Here is a 15346-nt window from a genome sequence, read left to right as displayed (position 1 = left end):
GAGTCCTATAAATTGCTGCTTTTCCCAATGATGGAAGACTTTGCCTTATCAGACTACTGAAGACTCTGTGAAACCTGAAATACTTGGGTCTTGGATGATGAAGCAGGTTGGTTGGGGGATTTTTATTTTGCTCGTTTCAGAGCAAATGGAAAATGGCCATTGTTTGTGGTTGTGATGTAGTGTGTGATTTTTATAAAGCAGTGCAGTTTGAGTGGTAAAAGGGGCAATGCAGGTTGCTTTCTCTTTAGTTTGATGCTGATTTCCACTGTCATTGTTTCATCCCTCACTTTAGGTTGCTGTTGGGCAGAACTGTAAAATCTTGCACCTCTTTGTCCTTTGATTAACAATGCTGTTGCAAGTAGAGCTTGCTCGAGGTACTTGGGTTTGAAGCACCAACCAGGGCTTGATGCGTTGCTCACTGAAGTCAGTGAGAAGATCCTTGGCTAGGGGAAACAGAGGTTTATGCTGCTGGAGAATGTACCATTAAGATTCCTGTACTTGCCTTGAGTGAGCACTGAGCTAGGCCTCTAGGAAGGTGTGCAGAAAATCTCTGCTAGCGGAAGAAATTCTGAGGCAAAAGCTGAAGAATTTTTGAAGAAATTACTTTCTGCTGCTGTCAAGTGTTCATCTTACACAGGCAATGGGATAAAAGCAATGGAAATGCAATGGAAGAGACTTACCTGCCAGAATATATATCTGGAAGGGGAAAAAACAGCCATTCAGTCAGAATGCTTTCAATAGTAGCTTGTGACACAGTAAATAAGTTGGTTCCTTTCTTGCTTTCTTCAGTTTTCCATGTACATAGCCACAATATTTTCAAGTGTCCAAAATATGTAGTTTTTCTTTAAACCTATATATAGCATGTAAGTACCAAATAAAACTTGTTTGAAATATTTATTTCTATTTATATTTTCATTTTCTTGCATAGTTGAAGCAGGAGTCAATCTGCGATGGGAAACTCTTCTTGCTACTCCTGGTCTGCTTAAAACTTTTCTTCAGGTTTCTTCTAATCTCTTTACTAGAAAATCAGTACAGGGTCACTTCAGACAGAAAGAGCAAAGAGTGAGCCAGTAAGATTTAGCTTCAGTTTTATGTGTGAAGATTCATTTAGGCTGAGGTTTAAATTATGCTGATTTTGATCTATTTAGGCTCAGGTATAAAGTATGCTCATCTGGTTTGAACACTTGCTTCAGTGTTTGCAGTACAGGTGAAGAGCCTGCTTAGTTTCTCACGTGTGTTTTGTTTTTTTTAAACAAGACCAGTAAAAACAATTTATAGTTATATTCATTCCAGATTTGCTTCAAGTGAGAGAGAGAAAAGTTCCTCCTTTTCAAGGGCCCAATCCACAGACTAAAAGGGAGTTGGGAATAAAGCTAGGTGCTTGAATCAGAAAAAAAAACCAACCAACCACCTAAAAAAAAATATAAGTATTGAAATTTGAAGTCATTGGTTAAGTCCCTTTCTTTAAATGCAGGGGAAAATAGTTTCTTTTCTGTTGAATGTTGTTCTTGACCATAAAATATGGTATCAAATGAAGGCCCTCTGCTTTGCCTGCCATTGAAACTGTTCTTGTACTATCAGAGGCAACACTTCACTACTCACTGAGGTAGAACTAGCAGCTGTAGAAGTTGCAGCCAGCTATTGCGAAGGTACAGAGTAGCAGCCTTTCACAGCAGCTAGGCTGTGTGTTTTGGAAAGACGCCGCTCCTTGCTTGTGTCTTAACAGCGCAACATAAAAGCTTACAGGGATAACATTCAGTGAGTTAATTTCGGTACATCACAACTACTGGGTTGTTCACCATTAGTTTTGCTTGTTTCACATGTCTTTTCTCTCTTCATTCCCGATGATTCATTATTTTCTTTCTCGTTAGACCTTGAAATAATGTTTGCAATTAAGTACCTAAGAATACAGATACAGGACAGATTATAATGTCACTGCTTAACATTGCACTGATTTTCTTTTTGGAAAATGATTTGGTTACCCAAGGAGGTGGCCTGAAGTTTGAGATTTTCTGATTTTGTTCCTAGCTATGTCATTCAGCTTTCTGTAGTCCTCTGTTTTAATAAGCCCAACTGCCCACAGCTGAGCACATGGGTGTTTCACATGAGGTTTCAAAAAAAAAAATTCCTGTTACACATGAATACTGAAAATGGCCTACTGCTGTATCTGAAGTTTCTGTCTCCCTGTTCTTTTTACTGCACCGCAGAGAGGCTTTTAAGTATGTTTTTGGTTGGGTTTGTTGGTTTTGTGTTTTTTTTAAAAAAAAAACAGTACTACTGGAGAGAACTTGCAGTTATTGAAAAGAATCATTAACAGAAATGCCTCCCCCAAGCACCAAAGCTAAGCTTAGAGATTTGGGCCACAGTAGTAAAATGCAATGTTGAGATCTTCATTGACAGAATTATTTTTTTATTATTATTATTAATCTTTTATTCCATGTTTATATCCAGTAGCAGCTCTAAAGCTCTACAAGCACGTAAGAGTTATACCATGGTCAGAAATAGCTCAAAAGACAATGTGCTGGTTTTGGCTGGGGTAGAGTTAATTTTCTTCACGGTAGCTGGTATGGGGCTGTGTTCTGGATTTGTGCTGGAAACCGTGTTAATAACAGAGGGATGTTTCAGTTGTTGCTGAGCAGTGCTTACTCAGCCAGGGCCTTTTCTGCTCCTCACCCCACCCCACCAGCGAGGAGGCTGGGGGTGCACAAGAGGTGGGGAGGGGGCACAGCCGGGGCAGCTGGCCCCAGCTGACCAAGGGGGTATCCCATACCGTATGGCGTCATGCTCAGCATATGAAGCTGGAGGAATAAGGAGGAAGGGAGGATGTTTAGAGTCACGGTGTTTGTCTTCCCAAGTAACCACTACGTGTGATGAGCCCTGCTTTCCTGGAGGTGGCTGAACACCTGCCTGCCCATGGGAAGTAGCAAGGGAATTCTTTGTTTTGCTTTGCATGTGTGCACGGGTTCTGCTTTACCTGTCCATTAAACCATGACAGACAGGAAACTCTTCTGAAATGTTTTCATAAGAAACGGTGCTATCTGGGAGCAGATGTTTGCCTTAAGAGTAGTTCCAAAATTTCAGTACTCCAGCCAGTTGAACATGAAGCTCCAGGAGGATTCTTCTATTTAAAAACAAGTGTATTGATCAAAGATGAAATTTGAATAGTAACAGATGATGATTATTAGACATTACTGTTCTCTTGCAATTAAAACCTACATTAAAAAATGTAGTGCCCCATAATTTCAAGGCTGTGTGCTACACTTCTTTTCCCCTCAAAAATACTGTTATGATTGGCTAAAAGATCTGTGAGACCCTCTTTCCTCCTGGAAGAGGGGGAAGGGGAGGTTGTTCAGTATCCTGTATATATATAAGAAAATTAGTTGAATTTAAACATATTACTACTTTTTTTCTGTCCTTTAACTCCTTTCAAAACGAAGTATCAATATCAAAATATAGTATCAATTCCTAATTTTGCCAAATATGTTCATTTTTACCCTGTTGCAAGTACCTTTGGAAATAATGTGCCATTTGCAGAATGCAGATTTCTGTATTCAAACACATCTCACCCAAATCATGCATGGTAGCTGCTGTATTCTGAACACGTATGCAACATTTACCTGCCTCAGTGTGCCTTTGCTCTTCTGCTGGAGAGTAGTGCCTGCACTGCAGGCAAGGATCAGCCTTAACACTTGCCCTATTCTTGTTTCTTACAAATTTCTTTTAATTTCCGAGTTGTCCCTCAGCAGTTATTTCCTGTAGTAACCTGTTATATTTGTTTGCCGCTTTTATATTATGTGTTAATTCTATGATTTTCTAAAGTCAAGTCCCTGGAGTGTGTTCTGGAATAAGGGACATGAAACAGAAACAAAATCAAGATGAATGCAGAGTAACGTGTGTACTTGAGAGGTGCCTCTTGAGTAGAATCGGCCTGTTAACATGATAAAACCTCACAAACACTGGGTTTTTTGGGGGAGGAGCAGAGGTGTGAGCAAACAAAAACAAACCATGGAAGATTAACCAAGTGTAACAGGTGTTCTCCAAACCATTGGAAGGAATGTAGCCTTAGTCCTCGAGCACACTTCAGCAGCCAGCCAAGGCTGCTGCCTTGTTCAAGGGATTGTCTTTTGACCTGCTCTGATTCTTGTTATCAGAACATCTCTTTTGTATGATGAAACTGCAAGTAACAGGAAAACTTAAACTATAGGAAGCAATGAAAAAAGTTGTCTTCTCTGAAAGTTCAGGCTCTTGGACCTCGTAAGTTGTCATAAGCCATCCAGCTTATATTAACTGTCTTCGTGGCAAATAGCTGCCCTAAGGAGCTCTTGAGTTTCTTCTGTTTGTTGACGGACTTGCTCAAGGAGTTTGGCTATTTGGCTTTTTCTGAATGCTAATGAAAATTCTGGATCTGAAGAGGAAAAACAAGTGTTAGGCAATCTGCTGTTTCCCCCTGTATTTTAATGCAGGTGCTTAGAAAGCTTGTATTTCAGGTTAGATGCAGTTGATGGTTCTTATTACAGTGTAAAGTATAGAGCAATATTCTTCTACCACACAAAGCACATACAAATCCAGTTTTCATCCCTATGACCCTTCAAGACTGTTTGCTGCTAAATTCTCCTGGTCCAGACATTTAAACCTCAGTTTGCCAAATTCAGCCTATCAATATAGCAGGCTCTGGCTCTACGTATGTGAAGATACATGCTATATACATTTATTACCATATTACAGCTCCCATCTGTACTCAACTTCTACCCAAAACCAAAAACACTAATGAAAAAGGGAAAAAGAAAAACTAAGGAACAGTATGTTAAGTAGGAAAGAGATGTGAGATTTCTCAGCTTTAATACCAGCTAATCATGCAATTTGCTTGTTTGCTTGCTTTATCAAAATAAACTAAATTTATATTTTAAAAGCTTTTAGGTTGCATCTAGTGCCAGACATTCTTATATTAGATAACAACATCTGTACGTGATGTCCTGTTTCCTGGCTGACCAGAAAGCCTTTGGTTTTAAAGCAAACAAACAAAAATATGCTGCCTTGACCATTATACTCTTCATTACTTAAAAACAGGTAAGGTAACGGCTACCCTTGAGATGATTCTGTTTGCTTAAGTGAACCGAGCCAGTCCCCAGAGGAAGCTGCCCAGCACCGTGATTTTTGCTATAATGCAGTGCCTGTTTCCCACTGACAGGAGTAGGCAGCGTCTGGCAGCGTGCTGGGGGCTCATCCCAGCATGAAGGACCTACCTTCCCGCAGTCTGCAGAACGTAGAGATGCCCAGCTGCTGAAAGCGGATCTCTTGGTGGGTAAGAAATTTCTTGAGGTAGGCCTGAAGATCTCCGATGTGACACTTCAACAAAAGCATTGTTTTTTCTGCATAATCAGGAGAATGACTGGAGATTAATAAAACATTATGAAAACTGATTTTTGTAATAACATTTCAGGTCATTATGACTTGCCTACCTTCAGCTACAACCAATGTTACTGCAAAGAACAGCAAAGAAGTTCCATGTACTATAGCCTCTAATGGTATTGCTGATACTTCAGGTAAATAAAACGCTGAGTGGGCTGCTGTGCCAGGAAGCTGGTCCTCGTGCGAGGTGCGTGCTGATTGACAGACTGATCAGCCTGATGTGCTAACCTATCCATCATGCGATTGTGCTGTTGGACTCTGTTCGCTACTTGACAGTCTGCCCTGTTGCAAATCCTCCATGGTAGAACTCAAATAGGTTTGTGTTTTTCCCTTATTGGAGACTCATCACAAACTTCAGTTTCTCTCGCATCTAAAATCTAACCATGCTCTTCTAGAAACCATGGTAAGAATCATCTGAACACCTTTTTCTTGCAAGTCTTAAAGAGTCTCATCTGCATAGGATGAGTATATTAAGCTATGTAATGTTTGTTTCTGCAGGTAAAAATAATGTTCTTTTCATTCTCTCTCACTGAAACTTAAAAAAACAGGCTGCATTTTTAAAAGCCACCTCACTGCTCCCGCTAATCTAGTCTACAATGGTAACAGCAGTGTCTGGTTCAGTAAGGTGCTTTCCTCTTGCTGGTCAGGGAACAGAGCTGAACTAAAATTCTGGAACACAACCACCCCATTGGAGTTGCCTCTACCAACCTCTGCTCCCATCTGTGGGGAATGCTATCACTTCGGATACACTGAGAAGGAGGGTCAAACAGATGAAACGATGACTCTTGTCTGAAACATGTTCTCATCTTTCCCTTGGTAAGGAGTATTTTACACTTGCCCACCTTCCTACTTACGTTGTTTTTAAGGACTTCAGAACTGGCTACAGACTAGACCTGCAGAATGGTAGTGCTTGAGGAAGGCAACAAACACCTGAATCAGATCTTTATTTATGGTCCATTTTCATCCCTGGGCTTTCTCATGCACTCAAGCACTCTGTTATGAGTATTTGAAGGGTGACTGCGGGTGCTTTTATGCTAACAAATTTGTAGACACCAGACAGAGGATGCTATAGGAATGTAAAGGTTGCTTGGTGCCTGACAGTTAACTCGTTTGGGAAAAGGCTCATTTCACTCCAGCCAGCCATAAATCTCTTTGAAAGCACAGTTAATGCTGTGTGACAGTTACCGTGACCTATCATGTGCTGGATGATGGAGGCAGCATGGAAGGATGGCTCGGTATGTTCCAGATGGCCAGCCAGTCTCACTAAGCACTTTGTCAAGGGTTCATCCATCCATTGGACCATGCGTAACATGGCTCCTTCTGGAAGACAGAGAGGTAAGAGAGTAGTCTGTAAACTGAAAGTCTAGTGTTGAAGAAATGAAGGTGAGAGGTCTGCCAGAAACCATACTGCCTAAATAGGAAACCCTTCATGCAGCTGGAGAAGCAAAATAAGTGCTGAACTTGTGCAGTAAGTATGTTTAGGTTGTAAAAAAGGGTCGTGTCCTGAGGTTATGCTCTCAGTAAGCTAGGGCCACAGATGTAATTCATAGAAAGGCTGATGGATTTTTATTCTGTTGGCTTTGTGTTCTCAAAGAATGGATGAATCACTTCGTGAATGAGATCTGCTCTTGCTTAGCGGGCTCAGTCTGCCCAGCAGCTGCTGGGCACCTCCTGCAAAATTAAATGTGACATGTCACCAGTTGCATAGCAGTTAAAACAGATACAAATGATGAAAAATTCAACAAAGAGTATCCAATGCTGGAGCAGGCTGGGAAAATTTACACTGATCCCCTCTGCCATGAGAAGAGCCGTACCTTCCACAGGTGCTAATCTGGGATCTCTTGTAAAATCTATGTGCAAAAAAAAATTAAAAGAGAAAGCCATGTTGTATTTTAGTCTTTCTCTTCTTATATTAGTTCCTGCTATTGTGAAATTAATTCAGCTGGAGAAACTGGGTGGCATTACAAGTAAAGTAGACAGGCCACACACAGCAGTGAAGTTCAGCACAAAGAATTTTGAATAAAAAATTTTAAGCAGTTCAACAGAAACAAGCACTAACAATGGAGCCCATGTGTCCTGCCAGTGAGTCAGATCTTGCACCTCTTGAAGCTTACGGCAAAACTCTCCATGAATTTAAAGGGAAAGACCTGGGCTGTACATACCCGCTGTGCTTCATCATCATTAGGATTAATAAAGGATACATACACTTCTCAGATTAAGTTATTTATAGTGGGGTTGCTTCCCTACCTTGCTTTGCTAGCTCAGCAAGGCAAGATGTCACATAACAAAGCGAGTCTTCTTGAATGCTGGTAGAAAGCATGGTCTGGAGAAGACCTTCAACACATGGGCTTTCAGTGATTCTCTGCAACAAGAAAGAGACTCACGTTTAGCACTTCCATTATGTTTTAGTGGTGTCTGAGGACTTCAGAAGCACTGACCAACTAAGCAATACTGAGGGCTAAAACATCGATAATGGAGACATCTCCTCCCAGAGCTACAACCACCAGGTGCAAACACTTTGGATTGTTCAGAGATCACCTGATTTTAGGCATTCTCAGGGCTTGCTCTGTGGGATGTTCTCACGATCACAGATCACTCTGAGCTCAGAGACTTCCCTGACCTACTGCTGCTGTAGCAGGCTGTATGTTAGTATTAAGATGTCATTTGCTCAAGTCTTGCTGCAGAGGTGAATAAGCTGAGTGCTACAGGGCAAAGCATTGGGAAACGTGGACATTTTTCTATTTCTTTTATTGCCTCCAGGGCTTTGAAAACTTTCTGGTGTTGAAATGCTCTCATCTGCAGAAATATGAGCTGACCTCTCACTAGCAAAGGTGAGTTCTGTTTCTGGAGAGAAATGTTATGAATTAAACATTTCTGTGTATCCATTATTTTTTAGATTGAATCTGCTATGCTAAAAGTAGTGTTGGACAGCACGTCTCTGTACTGGGATATATATTTTAAAGAGTAAGTTAAAAACAGAAAGGAGATTTAGCCTGTAGCTGACCTGGATAAAAAACACATGAGACCAAGAAATGAGTCCTGAATGAGTTACCTGGAGGTGACTGCTTATAGTGAAGTTGAATCACAAAGTTATCGGCTCTCTGGGAGGTCCTAATAATGAAAGCTGCTCACGCTTCCATAAGGGAGCTCAGGTGTCTATCAACAAAAGGCACTGTCATTTTTTGTGTGCTCATTTTATGCTGTAGTTTTTTAACTTGCTGCTTAGAGGTTGAAGCTGGATTAAAGACTGCTGCCTTTCAAGCTCCCATACTCTGTTCATGTCCTGTTGGTATAAAAACTTTTTTCCCTCTTGTGCCAAGGACTCATGTATTTTAGGGATGGTTCCTTAGAAATGACCCTGGAAACCTGGCACCCCTACTCATGTCTGTGGATTCACTTATGCAGTGAGAGCTAGGTACTCTATACATTATAAAGTTTTATGAAGGTGAACCAGCTTCCTGTTGATAACAGAACAGTCACAGGTTTTAAGTGACAAATATGGCAATTTTTTTAAAGCAAACTTGGAAAGGATGGTCCATTTCTACTTTTACTCTGGGCTGTCAAGTTAGAGGGAATCTATTTCCCTGCAAAAATGAATTTCACAATTATCAGAAATTCATGTAATTCTTATCTTAGTATAAGTGACAAAAAATATTGGAAATAGTCTTCCTTTTGGCTAGTTTAAATCTCTGGAACTAATGGTAATTGGATCATGAACAAAGAGGAAAAAAGGAACTGAGTCTCCAAAAGTGTGTACTAGAAAGTGGGGCAAAGCAGAGACAAGGATTTGGGTTGGGTTTTCCCCCCAGTATTGATTGTTACTAGTGGTACTGTTTGATCAAGGTACTCTTAAAAGGCAGGGAGAAAGGAAATGTATCCGTTGATATGGATTGCGTTAGAAGCAAAGTCAACAATAGAGGTCTTCGTAGCATCTCAGCACAATTAGTATCTTGCCAACCAGCAAAAATGAACATTCAATATCTGGGGTTATATTAAAAAAAACTGGCAGTGAAATTAGATCAGTGTTGAACACCATAAGTGGATAACTAAGGGCAGCCAAAGAGTAGGAGTTAGGAAATAAGGATTCAGTTTATAACAAACCTCGGCATTTCCTGGATGGTTTCTTTAATTAGTATGGAATGTCTTTGCTAGAAGTATGTTTTATACCTGTGATGCAGTTATGCAAATTAGGTAACCACATTATTCATAGGAAAAATTAGACATTTCTTATTTTCATTAGCATTTTTGTATTATTTTAGGAAAATATGAGTAAAACCCCCTTTCATTATGGCACATCAGGTCCTTTTATTCATACAGACAATTTTGTGTAGAGTATCCTTGGGGTATGTTTCATTTAAAATTATTTTTTTTCTGTGGGTAATGCAGATTTGATGTAAATATAAGTGCAAACTCCCAGGGTATAGTTCCATTAAAAAGTACTGGGTACCTACCTGTCTGTTTTTGGAAAGGCTCAGGTTTTTGATGATACAAGCAGCATGGCCAACAATCACAGGGTCTGTTTTGTGTGCTGCCAGCAGCATCCCCAGGCTCTGCAGTAGCTCCGCACATGCCAGAATGTCCTGAGAAGAGCAACTGGTATCTCAGTTACATCCAGTACAGACAACACAATGCAACAACTGTGGATGGATAGACAGATCTTAGCTCTGAAAGAAAAGCATTACTTGGCTCATTTAAACCAATGGTGTAGCAGCTGGGTCCAGTGCTTTTTCTCTCAAAACATGGTCTACTGACTGGCACTGATCTACAGAGCACTTGCTATGTAAAGCTGGAGTCTTTCGGTTCCAGTACTTTACTTTCGTTTGTATCAAACGCTTCCCAGAGGTTGTTGGTAGTCAGGGGAAGGATGTGTGATCCTGACTGGAAGGAGAAGTGGTCAGGGTAGGTGTGAAAGGCAAAAGTACACGGTGAAGTAGCAGCAGTGGTGTGTCCTTGAGTACCTCGGCAATTTACCTCACCTACAATAATGGACCGTATATTTAGATCAGTTTGTAATCAGGCATCACTTTAGTAACACGTTCTGAACAGCATCTTCCGAGTTTATAAATACATTTATCTGCTGTCTGATGGATATTCTAGAGGGACTTTACTGAGTCCCTCTCTCTGGGAATGTGGTCTTCCTCCAATCACCACTAATATTAATTGAATCAGATCTTCTGAGTTTGGATTACTGCCCAGGTAGTTTCCTCAATAACAGTGTGGATTAAGGAGGCACGGCTGTTCTATAAAAGAAACCTGATCTCAACAGGCTCTGGGTGGGGTCTGCAGTTAAAAGCAAAAGATTTCCCTTTGGGAGCATTTTTTCTTTTAGCCTCTTTCCCTTAGGAATTTTGAGTTCTTTATACCATTCTTACATTTGTTAGCAATTAACTATATTATTTTTGCTACTTAGAAATTAGAATTTGAGACATTATTCAATTAGAGAGAGTGTTCAAGACAAAACAAATCATTGCTACTATATACAGTTGAGAAAATCACATAATTCTGAAACCTGTGAAATGTCAGGATCACTGAAGCAGTGCTGAAAGGCAGATGTCTTTAAGAATTAGTTTAGCTTGCATCTTGCTTTCACTTAGGTTGAATTGCAAAAGTGCATTTTATTTTCTTTTGATATCAGCTGACATCTTCACGTACATTCATTTTAAGCACTGTCACAACCAGCAATCCTAAAATAAAACATGAAAATAGATGGAAAGGGCAGTGCTGTGCCTAAACTCAGGGCATTTAAAGAAACCTATATGCAGATGTAGCTGTACATTTTCTCTGGTTTTATTTTTGCTTCCCTTCAAAGGAAGAAATAATATAATTTTAGATAATCCAGTTAAATTACCATTGGTGACTGTTCTATGCTTCTGGACTAACTGTCCTCTTTTCTGTATAATCCCATCAACTAACAGTACCCTTATTTGATTTGCTACAGCCTGAGAGGAGGAAATTTTCTACGGACTATAAATGAACTTTCTAATATATAATGACTTCCCTGCCAAGCTCTTCCATTTATTTAGGACCTACATTAGCAAGTGATATTACTCTAAATTTTGCTGAACCTCTTTTTTTGGCTGGCATATGGTTGGGATCCAGATTTTGTTTTCTGGCTCAATCCCGCACAGCATGAAGGAAATATGAGAAAACTGAGCAAAAATGGATCTGGTGGCTCAGATGGATATTGATCTCACCTCGCCCAAGACTAAAGAAAAAAAAAAAAAAAAAACAACCCAAACCAAAACAACAAAAAAAGCACACCAAGGAAAAGCATTCCAGCAGCCACTGCACTTACAATTGCAATGCTGCACTTGTACCCCTTATCCAGGGTTTTCTTGCCAAGATAAATATTATCCCCTGTTTACCAGGTAGCGAGATGGGAATGCGAAGTTATTTTGTACCTGGAGTGGAAAATCGGTGGCATCATCTGGAATAGACGGATGCCTGCCATCCTGACTTCCAGGTCTTTGCTCAAAGGAGTATGATTTAAATGGCTGTTTTCTTACAACACTTGACTCTTTCTTTAGTGTTTCAGGGTTGTGCTGTCCTTGGGAGAACTGAATAAAGTTCCCCCTGCAAGAGGGAAGTTTTCAAGTGCTTGCCGGGAATTGCGTTCAACAGCCCAGCCAGGGGATCACAAAGAAGAGGCTTAAGCAGGGAGAGGAGCTCCTGTGAAGCATTCCTGGGGGTTTGCTTCATGGTAACGAAAGGGCAGATGAATTCTGCCCTATTGTATCCTCGGTAGTATTTGTAATAATTCAAGCCTCACTTGACTTGGTTGTAAAGATTAGCTTTGTTTGGTGGTTTGTTTTCCAACAGCTGTTCCCATGGAGAAGTCCCTCTTTCACTCACAGAGTATTCAGCCCGAGTTGGAGAAAGAAACCTTGAAAGGATTTGAAAAACAGGCCAGAAACGGCCTGGAGGTGGGGAGGCAGGATATGAGTGAGGAGAGGTCAGCCTCTTCTCAGAGTGCCCAGGGCTCACTTGCACAAAGCAGCAACATTCAGTAGTCAGGGACAGCCGTGTTTGCTCACTAAAACAAATTTGGAGACTCGGATACTTCTCACTGGAGAATAAACCCCCAAGGGCAATGCTTTGCTTTCCAGCCTCCTGCTGCTGACCCTGTTCCCCCGTGCAGGATGGGCTGTTTCACTGCTGGTGTAACAAGACTGAGCTCCCAACACCTTTGTTCCCACTGACACGGTGCCATGTGCCCCTTGTAGCTGGGGGGCTGAAGCGCTGGTAAGGACACGTTTCAGGATCGGGGAGGAAGGGAGCTGTGGATGCTCCTTGCAGGGAGAACAAAAAGTGCAAATGGTGTTCAGAGGCAAGAAAAGCAAATGTGGGTGGGGACAATGTTCCAGCATAATGCCTCACACTGAGTAACATTTTTACCCTGCAAATAGCCTCCAACTAACTTAATGTATTTCAATTGTAAGCTTGTTGAGAGCAAATTGTGTTTTGATTGCATGAGGCAGTTTGACAGGCAATGAGGGTGTTTGGTGCGAATGTAGCCAGCACAAAACCTACAAACCCACAGTGCCTTTGGAAAACTACGTACGTGCAACTGAGATGTAAGGACATCAGGCTTCCAATATCCGGAGGAAATTTCAAATCAAGCTGAGCATATTTCAGCCACGAGGAGCCCCTAAGCCCAGCTGTGGTTACTCAGACTGTCACTACTGCTTAAAGCAACATGGCAGGAAAGGTTCTTTTTTTTTTTTTTTTGCTTTATCTACCTATCAAAAACCATTTCATATCCATGTTCCTCAGGATGTTTTTAATTACTGTAATGGAAAAGCACATTTAAAAATCATAATAATTTGTCAGTTTACTACCTACTGGTTTTGCGGTTTTACGCGGAGAGGATGAAAGTACAGTGTTAGTACTGTAGTACTAAAGTACTGAAGGAATGCCTGTTTTGTTTATTTGCTGTAGTTTATTTCTAGTCAGACTTCTTCATGTATTTGCATAGTGTTGCATGGTTAATGGTGGTGTTTACCCTGAACATGAGCAAAAGAACCGTTCTGTAACTGAGATGCGATGAGATACAGGAAAGTCCTAGTGAATTAGCTAAAGACAGACAGGACTTCAAATTGTATGCACCTCCCTTTCTGCCTCGATCCAAATTTAAAAGATGTTGAATTTATGCAAAGGTACTCTTAAGTAACTGTCCATGTAAGAAAGGGGTTTTTTTGCACTTTATTTTGCACTGATGCACTTTAAATGCACGCATTTAATTGGTTTATCTGCTTTTCAGTGTGAAGCTTTGTTACCAAGGAATAACTTCCTCAGCTGCCCCTATGGTTACGGTCCCTCACGATGCTATGCAGTGTCCATGCACCCAAGGTGTCAGACACCCATCTGCTCCTCTACCCTTCCCTTGGTCCCCTTACAGGCGATCTGATTAACTACAGGATCCTTTGGATCCCGCTCACAACAGGTAGGCTCCTCAGGTAGTTAGTGACAGCAGAGGTGCACCAGACAAAACCTCGTTACTTTGGGCAGGTGACAGAAGGGTTGGGAAGTCTCACAGAGCCTACTGGTCATTCTCAAAATGCCTTTTGTATGCAGTTTTGCCAAAATGGAGCATGACACCAGGTGGTGGCCAGAACTACGCTTTCCCCTCTGGTCTTGGGAAATGACCTCCCCTACCTGGTTGTGTGGGTGTTGAGACAGTATCCAAAGCAGAGCGATGGAGGCACGGCACACGTCCTCGCTGCCAGATGCCAGGAGAGAGTGCAGCTTGGACAGGACATCCTCAGCAACCATCTCAGCCTGGATGTCTGCTGGTTTGGGAAGACAACCAAGGTCAGGGAGCTTCACAGCACCATGAGGAGGCATTCCGGCCCCAACTTCAAACACTTGTCTGTGCCTCAGTGTAGAGGGGACCTTGCCGTCTCCTTGGGCTAGGATAATGCTGGATGTTCGGTTATAAATACAAACCCTCCTTTGTTCTGGCTCCTTTTGCCAAAGGAGGCTTGAGAGCAGAACGTAGGTTTGGGCACCCTTCAGTTTGTGTCTGGACTTCAGCAAGAAGAAAGGAGGGGAATTTTCTGGGTCCTTCATTGGCATAAGACCCAGTAAGAAGGTCTTACAGACGGGAAGACCTCCCCAAGCACCACCTATCTTGCAGAGTTATGGTTAGCCAGGGAACAGATCAGCCATGCTGCCTGAATCCTTATACTCCACTTGTCCCTTCAACCTCGACAAGTGCTTTGGAGCGCTAAAACAAGTGCCAAAGCCTGCAGATGGAGCAGCAGTCCTGAAAGGCCAAGCAGACCAGGGCTTTTTCAAGCATGCCAAGGAGCAGTGCAGCAGCTCCTTCACTTCCATCCCAGCTCCACCGAAGTTGTGACTGCTTGAAAATTAAGCACCTCTACATTTTCTAGATGAACAACCCTGCTCTGGACCCTAGGGCTCTAGTGTTGAACATGCCAGTCCACTCCTTTCACCTCCCAAGGATGCCATAGAAACAGATCTTGGGCATTTGAGAGGATTTTTTTTTAAGAGAATGACAAATGCTTGGGAGAAGAAAATTTTATTTAATGATAGACAGATTCATGCCTTGGGAGAAGGCAGGTCCCCACTCAAGCAGAAATTCCAGGTGACTTTCTGTCCTTCTCAGGTTTAATGCTTAGGAAACATGGAAGGGTGAAAAACTTAAGTGAGTTGCAAAGGCTTTGTGCATAAGACCACCTCTGCTGTCTCTCTCCCTTTGTCCAGATATTTCCTCTCCCTACTTGGGAGCTCTGAGGCAGATTTAGTTGTGTATGCACTGCACCTCCCTCTTCCCTTAACACCCAATTAAAATGTAAAAATAGGGTATCGCTTTGCTTTTAATATGAAAGGTTCCCCACCCACTGTGCTCACTCTGAAAGGCAGCGAGAGAAAGAAAAAGAAACAGTGTGATTTGGTTATCTCAAAGATAGTGCTT

At 41.6% G+C, this 15346-nt stretch overlaps 1 protein-coding gene across 4 annotated transcripts in view; it reads right to left on the bottom strand.

The window, feature by feature from the left end:
• Positions 1 to 1022: 1022 nt before the first annotated feature.
• Positions 1023 to 15346, bottom strand: part of LOC101911196 (uncharacterized) — a 34124-nt gene continuing 19800 nt past the window's right edge. For 3 of the 4 annotated variants that reach the window (XM_055810407.1, XM_055810406.1, XM_027796214.2), the window contains 6 exons: positions 14065 to 14198; positions 9861 to 9989; positions 7657 to 7771; positions 6595 to 6729; positions 5244 to 5369; positions 1023 to 4405 (listed from right to left, as the gene is read on the bottom strand). In XM_055810407.1, the coding sequence (XP_055666382.1) occupies positions 4284 to 4405; positions 5244 to 5369; positions 6595 to 6729; positions 7657 to 7771; positions 9861 to 9989; positions 14065 to 14198 (761 nt within the window). In that variant the 3' untranslated portion in view covers positions 1023 to 4283. The remainder of the gene's footprint in view (positions 4406 to 5243; positions 5370 to 6594; positions 6730 to 7656; positions 7772 to 9860; positions 9990 to 14064; positions 14199 to 15346) is intronic. The other variant, XM_055810408.1, reaches the window with a different exon arrangement.

Source organism: Falco peregrinus, chromosome 7 (assembly GCF_023634155.1).
Source record: "Falco peregrinus isolate bFalPer1 chromosome 7, bFalPer1.pri, whole genome shotgun sequence".
Taxonomy (NCBI): domain Eukaryota; kingdom Metazoa; phylum Chordata; class Aves; order Falconiformes; family Falconidae; genus Falco; species Falco peregrinus.
Note: the sequence above shows the minus strand (reverse complement) of the source record. Positions and strands in the feature narration are given on the sequence as shown.